This window comes from Brachyhypopomus gauderio, chromosome 1 (genome assembly GCF_052324685.1).
Source record: "Brachyhypopomus gauderio isolate BG-103 chromosome 1, BGAUD_0.2, whole genome shotgun sequence".
In the NCBI taxonomy this organism is placed as follows: Eukaryota; Metazoa; Chordata; class Actinopteri; order Gymnotiformes; family Hypopomidae; genus Brachyhypopomus; species Brachyhypopomus gauderio.
This window is the reverse complement of record NC_135211.1, coordinates 53,498,181-53,521,128: the sequence shown is the minus strand read 5'-3', so window position 1 is coordinate 53,521,128 and position 22,948 is coordinate 53,498,181. Positions and strand designations below refer to the sequence as shown.

At 43.5% G+C, this 22,948-nt stretch overlaps 1 protein-coding gene across 1 annotated transcript in view; it reads left to right on the top strand.

Annotated features, from left to right (window-relative positions):
• Positions 1–2,164: 2,164 nt before the first annotated feature.
• LOC143525475 (NACHT, LRR and PYD domains-containing protein 3-like) overlaps positions 2,165–22,948 on the top strand; it is a 38,975-nt gene continuing 18,191 nt past the window's right edge. The window contains exons 1-8 of the mRNA XM_077019488.1: positions 2,165–2,495; positions 9,699–9,806; positions 9,920–10,021; positions 10,223–10,531; positions 15,436–15,490; positions 16,465–16,669; positions 17,172–18,960; positions 19,881–20,051. Of these exons, the coding sequence (XP_076875603.1) occupies positions 2,404–2,495; positions 9,699–9,806; positions 9,920–10,021; positions 10,223–10,531; positions 15,436–15,490; positions 16,465–16,669; positions 17,172–18,960; positions 19,881–20,051 (2,831 nt within the window). The 5' untranslated portion in view covers positions 2,165–2,403. The remainder of the gene's footprint in view (positions 2,496–9,698; positions 9,807–9,919; positions 10,022–10,222; positions 10,532–15,435; positions 15,491–16,464; positions 16,670–17,171; positions 18,961–19,880; positions 20,052–22,948) is intronic.

The window sequence follows — 22,948 nt, the reverse complement described above, 5'->3', positions numbered from 1 at the left end:
AGAATTATTTTAGACATAAGCCAATTCTTAGCAGCATTCTTAGGAGTAATTCTAAGAAGTTTGATAAATACGGGCCCAGATCTCCAAATACAGGGAACCTTCACACTGCGTCTGATTGGCTGGTCAGAATTCTCCCATGATCACAGTTTCTCTTTCTAGTGTCTTGGAACATGTTTACAGTTTCTCCCTGAGAGCAAAGAGCACACATACAGCTCAGTTTGTCATTCCCTCTCAAGGCACATAAAAATATGGAAACATATTATTTTGTTTAGATGTGCAATATAAAATATTATTGTTATAAAAATATTTTATGAATATTATTGCACAAGACCTACAGTACAGGTTGATTGGAGGGTTTGTGTATTTGTTTTAAAGTTACAATACAGGTGTGATCTTTGGGAGAATTGTGGTGTGTAATATATTTCTTTGAGACTTTTGCATTTATGCTCTCAGATGTATTTATCTGAGAGCTACACCACAGGAGTGACCTTTAAAACGTTCACTTTTGTTTTTCGCTCTGTGTCTGTGCGCCCCCTAGTGTTCGCACGGAAACTACGTTATTGGCTTCTCCAAATGAGACTAGACAAAAACGAAAGTACTGTAAACGCCAAGTAAAATTCACCTTAGGAACGCACGTCTGGGAACTTCGACGGTGAGTTTATTAATACTTACAGAAATGTTACATTATGTACAAAATATATAGTTTTAATGTTCTGACGATCCAGTCTGAATGTGTACGAAACGATTTTTGACAAAATGGAGAAATGAAAACGTAGACAAATCATTAGTGACTAAAGACTGTAGTTGGGTGATGTGAGATCTTTTTTCATCCTTTTAAAGTGTAGGATGGCTCTCATATTTCCTGTAGATTGGTTCCATCTTTGTAAGGTAAATAACTACTGTGGGATCTTTTCTGTCCTAGTAAGGTAGAGCCTGCATACATAAAATAGATTAGAATAGAATAGAATAGAATCTTCATTGTCACTGCAATGCAATGAAATTCTGTTGCAGCAATCCCCCAGGTGCAAAATATAACAACTATAAGGATACATGGGGCTCCAATGTTTGAATCATGTCCTGAAAGCCCTTATTCTCTTATGTTTTTGACAATGAACCAGGCTATTATTGCTGAGTTGTGGGTGAATTTTGTCCTGTATGTCTGTGTCTCTGCTGTGTCTTTGGGCTAGCAGTGATAGTGTCCTCATTACCAGTGTCCCCATGTCATCTCACCAAGTGAGTGTTGAGGTTTGTTGTACTACCAGTGTACTTCAATTTGACTTTGCACTCTTTGCAAACAGCAACGGTTTTGACTAGTTTTCCTTTCTTCATGTAAAAACTGAACTTCTTCCAAAGTTTAGATTTTAAGCTCAGCGGGTCATTGTGGAAAGTGTCAGACATTTTTCTTTCAGATGTGACTGTGATGAGAGTCGTGAGAGTTAATCAGAGAGAGAGCGAGAGAGATTGCTCAGTGCACGATGGGAACGTGGGCAGGACCAGTCGGGCCTTGGGAACAGGAGCAGGCTGGGTGGCCCATGTAGCCCTCTGCCGGGTGCGGGGACGGGAGCAGACGACCCCCTCTGGGTTGTAGGAACAGCCGTGGAGACTGTTCTGTTTGTTCTGTTGAATTCAGGCTCCCTGGTATTTTCTTCAGTTTTGGCTGGTTGTAAGTGCAGTTCTCTATTTTCTCCTGAGCTTTGTTCAGCTGTTTTGTGTTCTAGTGGTTTCTGTCTTGCTCTTTTGGCATTTGGTTTTGCTTGGTTGTGTATTTCTGTTCTCCTTTTCTTTAAATGTTACTATCTAACTTCAGCCCATTCCTGCTAGTGTTGATCAACCTACTTCCTACACGGTGGCTTGGTGGTTAACATGTTTGCCTCTCAACACTGGGATCTTGGGTTCAAGTCCCTATCTGAGTGGAGTTTTCATGTTCTCCCTGTCTGTGTGGGTTTCCTCCGGGGTCTCCGGTTTCCTCCCACAGTCCAAAAACATGGAGTTTATGTAAATTGGCAGTCTCTGACAAATTCTCCCTGAGCATGAGTCTGTGTCTCTTCATGTTCAATTAAAACTTGTTGTCTGAGGGCATAAATGTGTGTGCTTGTATGTCCAGTGGTGGATGGTGCTCTGTCACTAGGGTCTGTCCTCTCTCCCCTTCCTGCACAGGCCCGTCGCGATGGGGCAGGCAAACCAGGCAATTGCTTGGGGCCCCAAGCTGGCCTGGGGCCCCCAGACAACAACAGGTTAAGAATTAAATGCAGCGACAAACTATGTGAGCCCCCCTTTACATTCTCAAAGTCATGAGCAATGACACTGTTCTCAGAATCCCCCTTAAGGGGGCCCCTCCCACAAGCTGCTGAAGGCAGGCAGACACTGTCCTGGCAGACAGCCAAGTTTTAGACGCCGGCAAATATGAAACTTAACCATGAAGCGAATTTATCCATCAGGAAGCCAAAAGAGAAAACAAAAGAAGGAAGAGGAACACAAAAAAACACAAGACAGTGGTAAGTGATGAGTTACACTGGATAAATTAGGCCTACCTGTACAAATGGTGTAATTTAGCAGCAGGTAGGCTAAAAACAATATACGTCCCGGGTAGTGTTGCCACCTGTCCCGGTTTTCCCGGGACTGTCCCAGTTTTCACATGCCTGTCCCGGTTTTCCCGGGCTGTCCCGGTTTGTCCCGGTTTTTCTTCTTTTTAATATTCAGTCCCGGAAAAAAATTAGGTTAGTTAAAACCACGATTCAGACTGTTGCACACTTTAAATCTGTTTTTTTTTCTCGCTGTGTTCATTTTAAACCCCTCCGGTAACATTTTACGTTCGCCACCGCCACCCCCCCCCCCCGGTAACATTTTACGTTCGCCACCCCCCCCCCCCCCACCGTCAACAGATTACACTCGCCACCCTGTGTCAGTATGACAGTGTCCTTGTTTTTTGTCAGACCTAGGTGGCAACCCTAGTCCCGGGTAATCCCATACTTAGGTTGGGGGGGCCCCGGTTGGTGTCTTTGCTTGGGGCCCCCAAATACCTTGAAACGGCACTGTTCCTGCACTCCATTCAGTGGTTTGGGCTGTGGATTCCGGTAGAGAGTATGCGGTGTGCAATTGGCTGCCGCTTCTCACCGGTGTGTGATTGGTTGTGTAAGACTTGTACCTGTGTTAAAATTGTAAAGCAACTTGGGTACATTGAACGATGCTATATAAATTGAACATTCATTCATTTATTCCTGGTTCTGTCCAGCTAGCATGACACTTTCTGCCTTTGACTACACAAGAACCAAATGAACAATCGACAAAATCTATTAAGCGAATAGCATTTTAATTACAATTTTGATACAACCTTTGCATGATCACATGAACTTGATAATTCAAATCGGGAAATACATTTTCATTTCAATAAAGGCACAAATAAAGCATCAATATGTATGTGTAAATCAAATATGAATAGACGTCTATCACATTGCAAATGTAAATGGAATTATTGCATTAGAATTTGAATTTTGAGCTCAAAGTTGCTTGTATGAGTGGAACATGTATATGCAAATGCGTATTACATTTTCATTTGAATATTGATACAGAAAAACTTCCATAATCAGACACACGCAGCTTGGTTTATACTTGATGCGTTGTGAGCGGCGCGAGGGTCCGCACGGCGAAAATAACGTAATCGCGGTGGCTGAACCCGTGCGCGAGGGCCTTGCGCGCTGTCGATTTGCGAGGTCGTACACCTCTCGAATTTTGTAACTTAGCGCGCGACCGCAGTGCGATGAACAAAGTCATGTTTGCCGGGTTCATAGCATACACCTTTACAAGGTTGAATTCAAGCACTTGTACGTCACTTTCAAGGTCCATTCCAATATTTCCCACCACGTTAAACTTAATTAAGTTAAATATTTATACATCTACTCGAAATGATTCAAAATAATTCGCTTTATTACCACATTATTTAATGGTTTTTTATTTTCAAAACGCCTTAACGTCTTCACGTTCTCTCATGTTTCGTGCTGGAATGACAAGATTCTTGTATTTGTTAATGTAATACAAGAGAACTGTTCAGTCAGACAGCTATTTGTTGTGAAACAAACAAATTCCAGCACTTTTCAAACCTGAAATACAAAGCAACATTAAAATTTGTCAGGTAAATGTTCATTCCCCTGTTTTTGATGGGTATTTCTTTATACTACCACATATCGTGCGGCAAGTATAAATGCTTCCACCGTTCGCAGAGGTTTGCGAGGTGGGCAGAGTCGCACGATACGGTCACTATAATAAACAACCATTAAATAATGTGATAAAAAGCGAATTATTTCGAATCATTAGCCTCAAATACGTTCGCGAGCTAAGACATCACCTGTGTGTGTGGAGGCACTGTTATTGACGCATACACTCTCCGTGTACTGCACTCATTTCCTAACCGGTAGATGTTGCTCTCTGATCACAGATTCATCTTCCGTTAAGGGGGGAGGGGGGTGCGAGAGAGCAGCACTGCGTGCCTTTCTGAAATCTAACGTAGTTGCAATTTATTCTCATGTAAACAAATTTGTGCAGAAACCCAATGGCCAATTATCGACATCAGCAAAAATGATCGCAGTTTAAAAAAATTGATAATGTAATTATCGTGACAGGCCTATCCAGTCATTATATACCATATTAAAAACTCCTCCCAGTATAACATTATTAGTTGTGTATTTGTTACATAATTCTTTTAGATGTTTTTTTTGATGTTATATCAGACAATAGTCTTTTTGTGTTGAGAAATACTGTTGTGAACATTGCAGAAAACCAGGAAGTTATTTTCTAGTTTGATTATACAGATTAGCCAATGACCTAGGTGTCACGCTACAGCCCCGGACACCTCCCATTTGGGCGTGTTTTCATGTTGTCTACGTCTAGATTTGCCCGTCTATGTATTTCCGTGGGAGTGGTTGTGTCTGAGCGTGTTCATTGGTCTCACCTGTGGCTCGTCTTGTGATCACTCAGGGCTTATATGGTTTGTCTATTTAATGTGCGTTCGTGCAGTGCCCCATGCTCGTCTTTGTCTGAGTCTTGCACGTGAGTGTGTTCATTGTTATACGTGCGCTGTCTGCGCTTTTTCACTTAAAAATAAAAGTTTTTGTCGGACTTCGTGCCTTGTCATTCCGCCCGCACCCAGCGTTACAGAAAGACGAGCCAAATACAGGAAGATGCCAGTGTATACGTCTCGTGCCAATAAGGGGAAGAGGGCGAGTAGACACCATCACCCCTCTTACCCTGTGCATCGCCGTGTGACTCCCGCGACAATACCGGAGTTAGAGCAGGACCCGATATGTGCCAGCCTGCTGTGGTACGCACGAGATTTACCCATCTGTGCAATTAGAACACACAAACAAACACACACTAGTGATTACTAGGGGGCTGTGGTGCACACATGCCCAGAGCGGTGGGCAGCCCTAGCCTGGCGCCCTGGGAGCAGTTGGGGTTAGGTGCCTTGCTCAAGGGCACCTCAGTCATGGCCTCAGGTCTGGGAATCGAACCCACAACCCTCTGGTCACAAGACTAGTTCCCTACCACAGGACCATGAATGCCCCCCGGAGTGTTGTATGCAGGAATGGTGGGCATGACCCCTCCTGAGTGTGAATTCAGGAGTGAGGAGTTAGGAGAGGAGGAGATGGACTGCGGAGCCAGTTACTCCCCATCCATATACTCTGCTCCCTCTGAGTACTATGGGCAGGACACAAGCCCCCCTCCATCCGAGTGCTCTGCCCCCATGGAACACTATAGGGATGACGTGAGCCCCCCTCCATCTGAGTGCTCAGTACCTACAAAGTACTACGGGAATGATGTGAGCCCCCCCCCCCCCCCCCCCCCCCCCCTCTGTCTGAGTGCTCAGTCCCTACAGTGTACTACGGGGAGGAACCAAACCCTCCTCATTCAGAATACGCGGTAGTCCGTCGCCATCCGAGTACTCAGAGGGCGAGTCCTGCGCGGAGAGGGAGATGGAAAGCCCACCTCCATCAGAGTACTCCGGGGAAATCGGGAAATTAAATTTAACTCGCTTGCAGAAAGTTTTTATCTGAGAGGATAAATATATGTATTTTATACGAGTTAAATTTAATTATAACTGACTGGCCTGAAAGATAAATATAAATTCTCTCATAAAAACGTGACGTGAGTTGCAACAACATTAAACAGTTCAGGTAAACACACTTCTGAGAAATGTCGTCTGCTCGGCAAAACATAACGGGGCTCAATGTGCTCTATTAGCCTACGAATTCCCACATCCTCTACGACAGAGAACGGCTGATTGTCTAAGGCAACGAGTTCCATAATTTTTGGTGTAATGTCCTTTGCCTTGGCGCCATCACGGGAAAACTTTTTTGCTAGCCTTTATCCAAATAAGCGCATGCAGGTGGCGATTTGTGCTTGCGTCATCACAACACATTGTTTCAGCCGTGTTGTTTCGGTGATGAAAGTATGTTCGGTGGCCGAATTTTCGGTGCATCCCTAACAAATACACACAACAGTACGAAAAAGTATTAAAGCAGCTTCATAACAAAAAGGCACCATAACACAAGTATCACTTACTGTGCTATTAAATTAAAGTATAAAACTATGAAGATGAAAAACATATGAACAGCACAAGTTTTGAACCATTAGAGATGAAGAACTCACTGTATTCAGGCATGAAAATCTGTCACCTTTCGGCGAAATTATTATTAGGGTCGGGGGTCGGGAGATTATATGTATATATTTTAATTATCATATTGACTTAATAAGCAAACAGAGCACTTCCGAAATCGGCAATTCCAGCAGTTTCCGCCCAGAACCTTCATGGAGGCCAAATAGCGTTCAATCATACGAACGTTCTTCATTCATGTTATTCATTTACTGCTAAGCAGGACGAGAAGCAGGACCTAGTGCTACACCGCGGACAAGTCAGAAGAGCGTACATTTACCACTACATTTACCAGATCGTACATTTCCCAGTGGATTTAATTGGGTTATTAATGGTTTCAATCGTTTTCATATTTTGCGGTAAAACAAAGTTACTGCCGTTCGCTACAGCGTTGAACACTGTCAGAAATAGCCACAAGCTCTTGTGATAAATAGGTAGATGGGCATACTAAGTTCGTGTCAACCCCGTGTAGTTAACGGCGACATAAAATGAGAAACAAGATTTTTTTTCTAGTGTGTCTGTAGTTGTAACTGGTGAATCCAGGGACGTGTGAGGATAACATTCGCGCCAGGGCTGATAAGGTTGAAGATGAAGTTGTAAACGCTTGTCGTTTGAGTCTACCCTGTGCTTTAGCCCATGTTAGAAAATAAAAACACGTGAACTGTGGTATTTTTACACTCATTTTCGCCGCTGATGTATTTATTGGTTCATTAAGACGTAATGGTTTTGACTGAGTCATCTGGAATGGCGAAAGCGGCCTCTCGCGTTTACGGATCTGGCTCGTACATTGAATCCATTGACAAGACAGTCAAAAAAATTTTTTTATGGAATTTACTATATTTTACGGAGCCCGTAAGGTGACATCATGTAAAAAATAATAGCGCGTGGCCACGACTTATTAACGCGTGGGAACGAGATACTAATGTCGCCTTTCACAGTTTATTTTTCCCAGGGAGGTTCACGAACTGACTGCCCAATGAAGGTAAACCTGGCTTTATATAAAGTAATACTTAATTATCTTGTTCGCACGCGTTAATTATCTCGTTTGCATGCGTTAGTAAGTCGTGGCCACGCGTTATTATATTTTTTACATGATGTCACCTTACGGGCTCCGTAATATTTGGCATCACCTGTCGCTGTATCCCGGTACACCAGCAGCCACCCCCCCCCCCCCCCCGTCGCCGTATTTCCATGACGTCACATGTCAATGCCCCCCACGTCAACGCCCCGTCGCCGTATCCCCATGACGTCACATGCCCCGCCCCCCGGTCTTCTCACCTTTTTAACCCCTGACCCATTTTCATGCCTGTGTATTAATTCACTCAAAGACTTACAGATTGGCATTGGGAGAAACACCAGGTGTCTAAACTTGACAGGGCTGATCCTCTTCCTTCTCTCAGTTATGATCTGTCCAGTTTTAGAGAAGATCCTCTCTGAGGGGACGGATGTTGCCACTACGTGCCATAAAATTAAATATTGTGTCAAATATTTAGCATTTTTCAGAGGCCACTGAATTGTCACTGATATTGACACACTGAAAGTAAACTCTTTGCCTTTAAATCACAATTTTATTTGTTCTAAATAGGGATGCAAATTATCGATTAATTCATTAATCATTAGTTGATTGATCTTATCGATCGACATTCGATTAATCGATAAGCGGCGTTTTCCACCTGAATTTCAGTGTTTCAATAGGGCAAACCACATTAGACAAACCACATTAGTAGACCACATTAGCCCCACGTGTTGACGAGACAAGCCACAGGTGCGACGGATTATCACGAGACACAACCACACAGATCCACAGACGCAGATGATTGCACGTGGACAACGTAAACACACGCCCAAAAGGGAGGGGCCGGGGTCCTCAACGTGACAATTATATGATATATTGCTCAAGTAATTATGCATTAGGAAATTTTTATGGTATAACAAAATACATTCTTTCATTTAAAAAAAGGAATAAATTAAGGACTGGCTCCATTTGAAACATTAGACATATATTTTTTTTTAAGAAGAAATTAAATAGAGAGCCAAACAGAATATTATTGAGTCTATGCTTGGACAATGTTTTTAGCGTTGTAGTGAACACACGCTGTAACGCGACCGGAGGTTGCCCAAGTCTCCACAACATCATTGAGCTTGTCAGTTAAATTGTCAGCAGAGTGTCTGTCCGACATGTTCGTCGAAATCAGCACTGCAGATTTTAGCTGCCAGTTCTCGTCAGTGTAGTGGCACGTCACGGTAACGTAACTTTCTGTTGTTAGAGCCGTCCAACAATCTGTTGTAAGGGCTACAGCAGTAGCAGTAGCTAGCTTTGTTTTTTTGTCACTCTTCTTTTTTCGTAGCGAGCTTCGAAAATGCTCGCCTTCCCAGTGTAGCTGTGATTTTAGGTTGACTAGGTGCACTGGTGATATGCAGGACAGCTGCATGGTGTTCAAATGATAATTGAGTGAGCTAGTGGAACTGTTGTACTTCAATACCGCCTTACACAGAGACCATCTGACTTCTTTGCCTAAATTAACAATGTTGAAATGGTCCCACACCGCACATCTTTTCGCCCGCTTCATTTTGTTTTCCGCTCTGGTCTTTCGCGACACGTCTTCACCTCTCATTCTTACGCTCTGTTCAAGTTACTACAGGAGCGCTCCCCAACGATTAATCGTGATTAATACATTTTGATCGAGTAACCTCTTGATCAACAATTAATCGAAAGTCGATTAATCATTTGCATCCCTAGTTCTAAACTAGACTATTTTAGCAGAACTTTGGTAAAAACCAGTGAATTTGCTTTTATACGAGTTGCCAAATGATGGCAATAAAGTAACTTGTAATAGCATGTAAGTGTTTAGTAAGCATTCGAGTATATGTAGAATACTGTATATAACAGGATCTGGGAAATGTAAATAACAACATATCTGTTAAAGGTTCTGTTTTCCTGTAGTGTTACTGGACTTGTATTTTGGGGTGAAGTCACTCTACAATGACATCAGGTTCATTAAATCAGTGTTTCAGTGTCCTGTTTCTCCTCTTTATAATGAACTGTTGACAGGGAGCAGAGAGCAGCATCTCCAGTGTCCAGCTGTGTGTGTGTGAAGAGGAACAACTCCATGATGGAGCCTCATAACTCCAGCAGTGGAGGAGGAACCTCTGACCCAAAGTGAGGAGCTTTACATCAGCACTTCATCTGAGGAAACAGGAAGAGGGAATATTCAGGATAAATGAGATGTAGTGAAGGATGTAATTACTCAACACTTTTCTCACCTTCATCAGGGTGAAGACAGCAGCATCTTCAGTATTCAGTCGTGTGTCTAAGAGTTGGTTCAGGAAGAAGCCTCCTGACATCAGCAGTGGAGCTGTGACCTCTGACCCAAAGTGAGTGATACATTACACACTGCAAGATTTTTATTTTTTTAATTATTATTTATTATCAAATATTTAATATAATATTTAATATAAGAATATGAATTATGATGTATATGAGTGAAATAAATGCTTGACCATTAAAATGTTGAGTTCTGTGTACTTCTGTGTTTACACATGTGTTTGTAAAAAATGTAAATATTTGCACCTCAGGACCGAACCCCAGAAAGCAGCATCTCCAGTACCCAGCTGTGTGTCTATGAAGAGTGAATCATATGCAGTACCCAGCTGTGTGTCTATGAAGAGTGAATCATCTGCAGTACCCAGCTGTGTGTCTATGAAGAGTGAATCATCTGCAGTACCCAGCTGTGTGTCTATGAAGAGTGAATCATCTCCATTACCCAGCTGTGTGTCTATGAAGAGTGAATCATCTCCATTACCCAGCTGTGTGTCTATGAAGAGTGACTGGTCCATGGGTGGTACTCCTAACTTCAGCAGTGGACCTGTGACCTCTGACCCACAGTGAGTGACACATTTACACACATAAAGATTCTTTCATCAGACTTGAGAGAAAATATGCTTTTTACAAATCTCACCCCTTTGTCTTAATCGGCTCCTGTCTGTCAACCCCTGGCGGGGGCAACCAGTGTAATTGTTGCCCACATTTGCATGCCCAGCACCTCTGTCCTTTGTTTGTATGTCCTCTGTCCTTTGTTGTATATCCTTTGATGTCTTAAACCTAAGGTGCAACTACCCAACCAAATGTAGATTGCACCTTCATCCCCAATTTACCCCCCTCTTAAACTCCTCGTCTTCCTCCACAATGTATAAAAGGCTTGTCACATAGACCCCAGCAGAACTGGTCGTGATCGAACATGCTCTGTGTGTCAATCAACTTGTCAACACTGAAGCCGTCCAGTCTCCTGACTCCTGAATCTGATTCCTGAAGGCCGAATTTCTAACAGACTGAAAGTCTTTTAAATCTCTTTTCTCTATAATAAACAATATTAACTACAGTTTAAACCACTGAGAGTATAAAACAGTTCTGTTTCAGTTTTAGGAGCAAAGGAGTCAATTTCAGGATCATCTACACACACACACACACACACACACACACACACAAAATGCAAATGATTTTTATCACTTAAAATGACTTCTATATTTTAATCCTCAAAAATACAGTGTTGTACACTCCAAGTTTAAATGAATAATGATTTATTATGCAGAAATACTTTTCTATTTAAAGGTCTATACTGTATTCCGGTATAAATTGATATATGTCAGTGGTGCTATGGTCATAAACTGACCAGTGATTAAGGGGGGAGATGTAGAGGGAGGATGAGAAACTGTCATCAGCCCCCTCTAGTTTCAAAAGAGTAAACTACAATATAAGTTAGGGACTTACAGTTTTTGACGACTGCTAACGTGCGTTTGTCCAATCTGTAGTCACATTTTCAAAACTCCAAACACAGTGAACACAACATCAGTTTTCAGTGGCTATACTATTAGTTCAATTCATGTTGTTATGGCACAAAATGCAGTCATTTTACATGTTTTTATAATGCTTAAATTTTCTATACACACAAGGTTATCCAATAACAAAATTCTGGATCGTTTTTGTCTTATTTACAATTGCTTGTACACAGCATGCCAAAAATGAAAACCTAAGGTTCAAAACCTTAAATATCGTATAAAATGCCAAGTTCTGCAAAAACAAAGGCAGTTGAAAAGTTATTATTATTATTTTTTGCACATATAGATAAATGAAGTATAGTATAATATATATATATATATTTATAAAAAGTATAAAATGAAGTACAGTAATGTACCGGTGTCACATAGGGCAACGCCCCCTCTCGTAGCTGTCACTCTGGGTTCCCTCATGTCCGTGTTCCCTGCCTGTTTGTCCCGCCCTGCTCGTTGGTTTTGATTCCTCGTTTGTTACCACACCCCTGTGTCATTGTCATCACCTGCCCCTTGTTTAATGTCTGTGCATATAAGCCCCTGAGTCTCCCTTGTCCTTCGTCCGGTATTTTGTTGTGATTCTTTGATTATGGTTTTCTGTTAGTCCCTGTTCCTGTCTCTGTCCCCGCTGCCCGTCGGCAGTCCACGCCGGTTCCTGTCCCCGCGACCCTGGAGGGGTCGTCCACGCCGGTTCCTGTCCCCGCTGCCCGTCGGCAGTCCACGCCGGTTCCTGTCCCCGTGACCCTGGAGGGGTCGTCCACGCCGGTTCCTGTCCCCGCTGCCCGTCGGCAGTCCACGCCGGTTCCTGTCCCCGCGACCCTGGAGAGGTCGTCCACGCCGGTTCCTGTCCCCGCGACCCTGGAGAGGTCGTCCACGCCGGTTCCTGTCCCCGCGACCCTGGAGAGGTCGTCCACGCCGGCTCCCGTTCCCGCTGCCCGCCAGCGGACCCTGCCTGTTCCCGCTGCACGCCAGCTGACCCTGCCTGTCCCTGCTGCTCGCCAGCGGACCCTGCCTGTTCCCGCTGCTCGCCAGCGGACCCTGCCTGTTCCCGCTGCACGCCAGCGGACCCTGCCTGTTCCCGCTGCACGCCAGCTGACCCTGCCTGTTCCCGCTGCACGCCAGCGGACCCTGCCTGTCCCTGCTGCCCGCCAGCGGACCCTGCCTGTTCCCGCTGCCTGTCTGCCGGCTCCTGTTCCCGCTGCCTGTCTGCCGGCTCCTGTGCCCGCTGCCTGCCGCCCGGCCGCACCTGACGCCCCAGAGACTGTGCTGCCCACGTGTGGGCTTGGACTCAGTGTGTTGTCTGCTCCGCCCCGTGTTCCTGCCTCTATACCTGTGTCCCCCTTGCTCCCGTGTTCCATCCCTGGTTTTGTTTTGGTCCCTGTCCCCGTGGTTATGTCTGTCAAGGTCTGTGTTCCTGTTCCCGTGTCTGTTTCCTGTGGTGTCGTCTCTGTCCCCGTCCCCATGTCTGTTCCCCAAGTCGTCACCCACCTTGTGCCTGTGCCCGTCTCTGTTGTTCATGCTGTCTTTGCCTCCGTGTTCTCCTCTGCCCTGTCCCCTGGCCCAACTCCCGTGTCTGTCCCCAGTCCTGTCCTGTCCAGTCCTCCTCCCGTGCCTCGCCCGGTCCCTGCCTGTGTGGCCGTGCCCCGGCCCGGCTCCTGGCCCGTCTCTGGTCCCCCTGTCCCTGCCGTGCCCCGGTCTCCATGCCCTGCTTTCCCCCTGTCTGTTCCTCCGGTCTGTCCTGTGTCCGCTGTCCCTGTCCTGTCTGCCCTTGCGTGCCCCGGAGTGAGGGGGGGTTTGAGGGGGGGTTCTGTCACGTAGGGCAACGCCCCCTCTCGTAGCTGTCACTCTGGGTTCCCTCATGTCCGTGTTCCCTGCCTGTTTGTCCCGCCCTGCTCGTTGGTTTTGATTCCTCGTTTGTTACCACACCCCTGTGTCATTGTCATCACCTGCCCCTTGTTTAATGTCTGTGCATATAAGCCCCTGAGTCTCCCTTGTCCTTCGTCCGGTATTTTGTTGTGATTCTTTGATTATTGTATGCTGTTAGTTCGTGTACCTGACCCCGTGCTTTCGTGTTTTGTATTTCGCCCATCTATTTCCTTGTGCTCTGTGTCTCCCTCCCTGGTTGTGTTTCCTTGTGTTCAGTATGCCAGTGTATGCGTGCTTTTCGGACTGCCCTCCTGTTATCGACCCTGCCTGGCTTTCGGATGATGATTACGGTATTCCCCTGAATAAATCTCGCTCTTCTCAGCACTTGTGTCTGTCCTCTCGCTCCGTGGCGCGAGCCACGTTACAACCGGGTCAGAGAGGAGCAAATATAACAATTTGTCCGGCAATCTCAAGTGCTGGTTTGGTCATTCACAAATGCCAGATTGGTCCCTATAACAGTGACCTCCTTTTTCGTTTTTGAATGAACTCTACCAACAACTTGTTCCAGAAGCAGAAAGGGAACAGGTGAGAGGAAACACGAGGACATTTGTGATGGGATGATGTAGCATTTTGTCATTCTCATGTCATCACAAACTGGTTTATAGACCATCCAAGAGTGATGTCCCTTTTCCTCCCGCCCTACTCACCTTTCCTCAACACCACTAAGGAACTTTTTTCAGTCTGGAGGTGGAAAGTGTATGATCATCGGCCCCATGACCAAATGTCCCTGCTGCATGCAATGGATCCCGGCTGCAGAGACATTTCAGCTGAAGACTGCCAGGGGTGAATAAGGCATACCAAGCTTTTCTATCCCAGGTCCATGGCAAGGGCCAACATCAGATGTGATGTGGATGAAAACATGTGGCCAACTGCTGAAGGCCGTTTAGATTAGACCTAACAAGACTGTTCAGTTTTGTATTCTGTTTTTCCCCCTTGTGTGGTTTTTTTTGTATATGTGTATTTTTACACATATGGGACCATGGCTAATTATGTTTACAATTACGATAATTATTTTTTGGGTTAGGCCCGAATTTACAGTAATGTCCCTAATACAGTAAAATATACCCTTTACTGCAAAACTGTTACTGACTCCTTTTTTGTCTAATCTACATTCCATATAGTACCTAACAGTAAATATCACTCATTGTGTAGACAGTATGTTGCCAAAAATGCACGCATTTGAAAAAAAAGTCCAAATGAAGCGGATTACAGTAAAAATGAACTGACTAAGAAAACAACAGATGTTACTGTAAAATGTCTGTTGTTTGCTGGGAGAGGGTAAAATATTACATGTAATACTGTTTCTGTATTGCCATCAAATGTTAGTTTTTTTACAGTGGTTGTGCAGTGATTGACTATGTTCATCTTGAAAAGAAAATATGTGCTAGTGTTTGAAAGAATGATTGGATACTGAACCAGGTTTGCTGTGTTTTAACAAAGTTGTTTGCATTGTGAAATGCAGAGTTGTTATTTAGTTAAGAAAATGCGCTTTTGAACACGATATTAACTATTTGGCTATTTGTGTGAGGTCAATGTGTTGCTGTGTTTAGAGTTTTGACAATGTATCACAAGTATTGGGAAATGCACATTAGCAGTCGTCAAAAACTGTAATAAAGTGTTCAATGTGTGTAGGTACAAGGTGTTTATAATTAAAGTGTCCAATGTGTACAGGTACAAGGTGTTTCTAATAAAGTATCTGGTGAGGCCCCATTCACATAAACATTATTCTTCATCACCAGAGTTAAAGTCAGGTGCAGGTTCTCTGTGTTTGTTCTACTGTCACTACAGCATTTGGGTTCAGTGTCCCTCAGTATGGGAGCCCAGTGAACCGTGACATGTTCAAGTGTGTTGGATTATTCCACGTATCACATCATCATTATGTACAGAAGAATAAATTTAACATGTATTCATGAATGTAACATGTACTCATTAATGTAATGTGTTCATGCGATTCACATGTATTCATGAATGTAACATGTATTCGTGTCTATAAAATGTAGATTTGCCATTAAAGTTGTTGTTCTGTTTTTCTACAGTACCCAAAAGAAACCTGCAAAGATTTCTATAGACAAACTGGAGTCAGTATTCGAGGTCTGTATGTTTGTGTGTGTGTGTGTGTCTGTGTGTGTGTGTGTCTGTAAGTGTGTCTGTATGTGTGTGTGTGTGTGTGTGTGTGTGTGTGTGTGTGTGTGTGTGTGTAGAGTGTCATGCTGAGCTCCACCCTCTCCTGTCAATCTGTCTGTTTGGTCCCTCTAGCCCCGCCCAGCCTTTCCCTGTTTATTCTTCCCATGTGTTTTTCATGCCTGTCTGTCCCTCCTTCCATTCAGTAACTCCACCCTGTGATTATCAGTCCCACCTCTTCACAGTTGACTTCTCTTGTTAGTCTGTCCTATTTAATCTCTGTCCCTTCTCTTGTTAGTCTGTCCTATTTAATCTCTGTCCCTTCTCTTGTTAGTCTGTCCTATTTAATCTCTGTCCCTTCTCTTGTTAGTCTGTCCTATTTAATCTCTGTCCCTTCTCTTGTTAGTCTGTCCTATTTAATCTCTGTCTCTTCTCATGTTAGTCTGTCCTATTTAATCTCTGTTGATTCTCTTGTTCTGTGGTGGTTCTTGTATTGGGAGATATTGTATTATATTCTGGTTTGTTTGAGCTCTGTGGTTGTATTCTGTGTAAGTTGATTGTGTTTATTGTGTGAGTGGGTGAAGGGTCTTATCATTAGAGTGTGTTTACGTCACAGATCATGATGAGACTCTGTGGCTTTACTGCTTCATGCTTTACTTTAATGCCTATTTGTAATTTAGCTGATGATGAACAAAACTCTAATGTATAAAGCTACATGTTATGTTGTGTTATTGCTTCATAAAACTACATACAATTGAAACTTTAATTTTAGAATTATGTACTAATAAACCATAATGTCCTCAGGACCACCCAGTCCCTCGCAGTTCAGTCCTCTCTTGTGTTTAATGGATTATCATCAATCATTATTATGATTAATCATGATTATCAATGACAGATTATCATCTGTCTGTAACACTGTAGTTTTACTGATACTGTTTATTCAGGAGCTGGAGCACAAAATCATCTCTGTGGTGAAAAATGAGCTGAAGAGATTCAAGAATCTACTGAGTCCAGATTACCCAGCATGCACTGAGAGACAGGTGGAGGATGAGGAGGATCAGAGCAGTGTCAGAGAGGGGGTGATGAAGATCACACTGCACGTCCTGAGGAACATGAACCAGACCGATCTCGCTAACACACTAGAGACCAGTAAGAGCTCTGGGTCATGACATCATAACATCACTTTATTACTTCAGAGGGAGGACACTGTTGGTGAATCTCAGTTCACAATAAGGATATTAAATCAGTGTTCGTCTGTCCTCAGTTGACCTCCCTTCAGTGTAATCGGCTCAGGTGCAGACTCAAGACATTTATCACTTTTTATCACATTTATCACAGCTGATTTGACCACAGGTCACTGTCTCATGATGTCTTCAGCTGTTGTAATGGCTTTCTCCATGAACCCATGTGTTCTCCATTTCAAACTGCTGATCATTCAGTGTTATTGATACCCAGACACTCTAACCTACATCTAATTTAACACTTACAGTACTTCAATTTCCTGAATCTATCATGGCCAATCTATGAGGACTGAAAATCTATTCATAATGATGTCTGTTCTTGTATTTCCTGTGATGAGTCGATGAGTTATGATTGATCCTCATGACATTAACATGTGTGCTGTTGTGTCCTCTTGTGTCCTCTTTATCAGAACTGGTCGCTGCTTGCCACAGAAAGCTCAAATCCAAACTGTGGGAAAAATGTCAGAAAATTAATGAAGGAATCTCACAGCATGGAACCACAGCACTTCTGAATGAGATCTACACAGAGCTCTACATCACAGAGGGAGGGAGTGGAGAGGTGAATAATGAACATGAGGTGAGACAGATTGAGACAGCATCCAGGAGACCAGCAACACAGGAGACACCCATCAAATGCAGTGACATCTTTACACCCTTACCAGGACAAGACAAAGCCATCAGAACTGTGCTGACTAAAGGAGTGGCTGGAATTGGTAAAACAGTCTCAGTGCAGAAGTTCATACTGGACTGGTCTGAAGGAAATGTAAATCAGGATGTTCTCTTCATATTTCCACTTCCTTTTAGGGAGCTGAATTTGATGAAGGAGAAAAAGCTCAGTCTGGTGCAGCTTCTTCATTGCTTTTTTACAGAAACACATGAATTAAAACCAACTGACTATACACAGTACAAAATCCTGTTCATCTTTGATGGTCTGGATGAGTGTCGTCTTCCTCTAGATTTCCAGAACAATGAGAGCTTGTGGGATGTAAGAGATTCGACCTCAGTGGATCTGCTGCTGACAAACCTCATCAAGGGGAATCTGCTTCCCTCTGCTCTCCTCTGGATAACCTCTCGACCTGCAGCAGCCAATCAGATTCCTCCTGAGTGTGTTGACCAGGTAACAGAGGTACGAGGGTTCAGTGGCCCTCAGAAAGAGGAGTACTTCAGGAAGAGAATCAGAGACCAGAGTCTGTCCGATAGAATCATCTCACACATGAAGTCATCAAGAAGCCTCTACATCATGTGCCACATTCCAGTCTTCTGTTGGATTTCAGCCACTGTTCTAGAGAGGATGTTGGGTGAAGCAGAGAGTGGAGAGATCCCCAAGACTCTGACTCAAATGTTCACACACTTCCTGATCTTTCACATCAAACACAAGGACCAAAAGTATGATCAGAAAAGTGACACTGACCCTCAGCAAACTAGAAAGCATGTTTTGGAACTGGGAAAACTAGCTTTCCAACAGCTGGAAAAAGGCAACCTGATCTTCTATGAGTACGAACTGAGAAACAGTGGCATTGATGTCAGAGAAATGTCAGTGTATTCAGGAATGTGCACTCAGATCTTCAGAGAGGAGTTTGGTCTACAGCTGGGGAAGGTGTTCAGCTTTGTACATCTGAGTGTTCAGGAGTTTCTGGCTGCTTTATATGTATTTATTACCTTCATCTCCACCAACAACAATTTGCTGGAACAGCAACAACCTGGATTTTTCAGTATTTTCAAAAAATCAATATCTTCTCTCCTCATCAGTGCAGTGGACAAGACCTTACAGAGTCAGAATGGACACCTGGACCTTTTCCTCCGCTTCCTTCTGGGTCTCTCACTGGAGTCCAATCAGACTCTCTTACGAGGTCTACTGACACAGTCAGAAAGAGGCTCTCACAGCAAAGAGGAAACAGTCAAGTACATAAAAGAGAAGATCAGGGAGAATCCCTCTCCAGAAAAAACCATCAATCTGTTCCACTGTCTGAATGAACTGAATGATCATTCTCTAGTACAGGAAGTCCAAACATACCTGAGCAGAGGAGGTGACACGCGTCTGCGTAGAGCCAGGCTCTCTCCTGCTCAGTGGTCAGCTGTGGTGTTTGTGTTGCTGAACTCAGAAGAGGAGCTGGATGAATTTGACCTGAATAAATATTACCCATCAGAGGAATGTCTACTAAAGGTGGAAACATACTTGCTGTTTGCCCATGCGTTCGCGTACACAACCGGCTGCGTTGTGAACGTTACTGAGAACATACTAGCCTATGTGCAACGCGTGAAACTGGAGGCGTCCACTAGAGGGCAGAACGTAGAAAGGGCTTCGGTATTTTAACGATGCAAACATGGCAACACTCGAGGACATTAGCCTTTGGGTAATTTTACGGTCACGGCAGAAAAAACGACGACAGCGATCCCTTCGTAGGTGGTTTGTAAGGCCGTTAAATCAAAGACGTGGTGAGAATGGCGAGTTTGTGTCGTTGGATATCGTTGTGTGCATTTTGATGCTGGTTAGCGGCTACACTGCCCCTAGCGGTTTTGTGTGTATTGCACCTCGCGTACGCGTCGCGTTAACTTTTGGAGGACGTGCAAGACCTACGCGCCAAACCGACGCAGGATACGTGAAGCTGCCATGATGCGTACGCGTACGCTTAGTTAACAGCAAGTATGTTTTAGCCTTAAGTCTGCTGCCAGTGGTCAAAGCATCCAGAAAAGCCATGTGAGTATTTTAATTTAGAGATTAACAATGGGCATAGCACTGGGTGTTCTTGAAGGTTTATGACAAATGAGAAAGAGAGTGAGATAACTTTAAAGAGAGAGAAGGGTAGAGAGATCCCACATTAAAGGGAGAGAACATTAGAAAGAGTGATAAGGGTAAAGAGACCCTACATTAAATAACTATTTCACAAGATTTATTTCACCACTTACTAGTACACTTACTTTTCTTGTGGTAATATCTTTTAATTTACATTATACATATGACAAATTCCCAATATTAAAATCACATGTTATGAAAAATTCACCTTTTTAGTGCTTGTACACATACATTTGACTACATTATATCAAAGCTCAGAGTTCATATTCTGGAATCCAGCATCATCTGATCTGTATTTTGTACTGTATTTACTCCTCCTTTACAGACTGTCTGGCTGTGGTCTCACTGAGAAGTCTTGCAAATTTCTTACATCAGTTCTACAAACAGAAAACTCACTGAGAGTGATGGAGATTAATAATAATGACCTACAAGACTCAGGAGTGGAGCAGCTCTGTGCTGGACTGAAGAGTTCAAACTGTAAACTGGAGATTCTCAGGTGAGTGTTCTGTCCGTTTAATCTGGAATGGAAACAGTAAAGTGTGATGACACTACAGAGTTTTAATAAATATTACAATAAATATCTATGTCCTTTTAAAAAGTAAATTTCCTTTTAAGAAAATTGAACTTACTTTGAGTACAGTATTAAAAATACTACCACACAAGGCAATGCAAGACAATTTCACAATTTATTATTATTTCATTATTTCAAGTTTTGTTCCTTAATTCCTTCCAAGTATTTTCTGTTAAAATTAACTACATGGACTTCCGGTCGCTGCGCACATGGAGTAGACGTACAACTATCGCGCTCCCACCGTTTTGTAGCTGGACGCCATACAATCCAAAGTAGAAGGACAAAAGCAATGGATCCTGTCCCTCGAAACGAACGCCAGCACAGTTAGCGACCACATCAGAGCACTGGAAGAGTCCTGCTCAGTCCTAGCCAGCGACAATGCTAAGCTAACGGCTAAACTTACAGACTTGGAGGGACGCAGCCGCAGGAACAACATACGTATCATAGGCCTACCCGAGTCAATTGAAGGTTCCCAGCCCACGGAATTTTTCTTGAGTCTTCTGGTTGAGGTCCTGGGTGAGCATGTGCTCCCATCACCACCGGAATTAGATCGCGCACATTGCGCTCTCTCCTCTAAGCCTAAAGCTGGTGAGAAACCCAGATCAGTCATAGTCTGCTTCCACCGATTTCACGCTCGGAACCTGGTGATCCGTGAATCTCGCAAAATGAGGGGTAAACTTCAGTACCGAGGCACCCCAATACACATACTGTATTCGAAGATTACAGCCCCGACGTTCTGGAACAACAAGCTGCATATCGCAAAGTCATGAGAGACCTGTACAATCTCGGCCTCAAACCCGCTCTTCACTTTCCAGCCAAGCTGTTCGTCATGACCGAGAATGCGGACAAGAAGCCGCTATCCACTCCTCAGGAAGCCCGCGAGCTGGTGGCTTCATTCCGTCGATCCGCAGCAGAACCTCTGGGAGTGTAGCTACTTCCACGGGCGCTCGTGTTGTAAGGTCAGACTTCAGCACGACAGTGCGCTTTGGAGGCAGGAGCAGACAGGTTTATCCTGGCTCTAGAGAATGGGATTCAGTGTGGGGACTTTGTGGAACTTTTTCCAATTTGTCGTGAGTTGACCATTGTAATTAAGAGTTTGTCTTCACTTGAGTCTTGCCGTTTTCAGTGAATGTTTTACTTAGTTCTGTTGGCGATATGTCTATTGCTTTCTAACCAGTGTCTCCATCACATTCAAAGTGTGAACATTTATATCCTCTCAGTGCTTATTCAGCTATCTTGGATTTTTTTGCTTTTTTTTTTCCTCTAACTTATATTGTTCCTACAAGAAGAGTCTTTTATACAAAGCTTCTACATAATTTTTCATACTGAACAGAAAGAAACAGTATTTATAAAGAGTGGTGGAGGCCACATTTTTAGATATTTCTGTTTTGCAATATCAGGGCTACTTCTTAACCAAGGGGTTAGTACGCTTAAGTACCGTAAGTACAGTGATTGTTAGTCAGTGGAGGCTACAATTGGGGGAGCTCCCTGTGGGGGAGGGTTAGGAGTCCTTTTTTAGTTTCCTTCTGGTTTCTTTTTGTGAAATTGAACACAACCACAACTTTTTCTTTCCATCTTGACAGCACAGATCCACCCAATTATACATGGATATACATTTTCCCAACAGTCCAACTCCAGTGTTCGCCTAAACACATTGATAGACAATCTAAATTTGGTAGATATCTGGAGACTTTTAAATCCTACCTGCAGACACTATTATTTTTTCTCTCCAACAAAAATACTTCAAATTGGGAGATAAACCCCATAGGCTACTCGCCAGGCAACTGCGACACTCACTAGCTTCCCATGTAATCCATAAGATTAGAGATGGCACAGGCGTAGCCATCACAGATCCTGTAGAGATAAATAAATGTTTTGCGCAGTTCTATAGTGATCTGTATCAATCCAAATCTAAAACTAAAGATTCACAGACCATGAAACAATGTCTAGATAATATTCTGCTCCCTACATTAGACAAAGAGGCAGTTGGGGAAATGGAAGCCAATATTACATTAGATGAAATTAAAACAGCCATATCTCAATTTCCCAATAATAAAGCCCAGATGGGTTTGTTATTGAATTTTACAAAGCATACCTACCAACCCTTGCACCACTGCTCTTACGCATGCTCAACCACGCCAAGGAAACTTCTGTTTTACCCCCCTCGCTCTACATAGCAAATATCGCCTTGATTTAAAAAAAAGATAGGGACCCCTTAGAGATGTTATCACACCGTCCTATATCTCTTCTTCAAATGGAAATGAAAATATTAAGCAAAGTATTAGCGAATAGACTGTCTAAACATATAGGCAGCCTATTACACTCTGACCAAACTGGATTTGTTCCTGGTCAACACATATACTCTAACCTGCATTGCCTTTTCAATATTATCTATCATAAGGACCGTGTCGAGTCTGTTGTGATTGCTCTAGACGCGGAAAAGGCCTTCAACCATATCGAATGGGAATTCATGCTATTCACCTTAGAACAGTTTGGCTTTGGCCAAAATTTCATCAATTGGATTCGTATTATGTATGCTCATCCTCAAGCCTCAATCATCACTAACAGTGACATCTCAGAGTCTTTTCCTCTCCAGAGAGGCATCCACCAAGGCTGTTCCTGTTCACCATATCTTTTCAACCTAGCTATAGAAGTTCTGGCCAGTAAAATTAGAGAGAGTCCTGAGATCAGTTCAGTTATTATAAACGACACGGCTCATAACCTGTCTCTATTCGCAGATGGCACAACAATATTTCTATCATGGCACAAATCATCTATTCCTCCGCAATTGCACCTAATTGAAACCTATGGGAGCTTCTCAG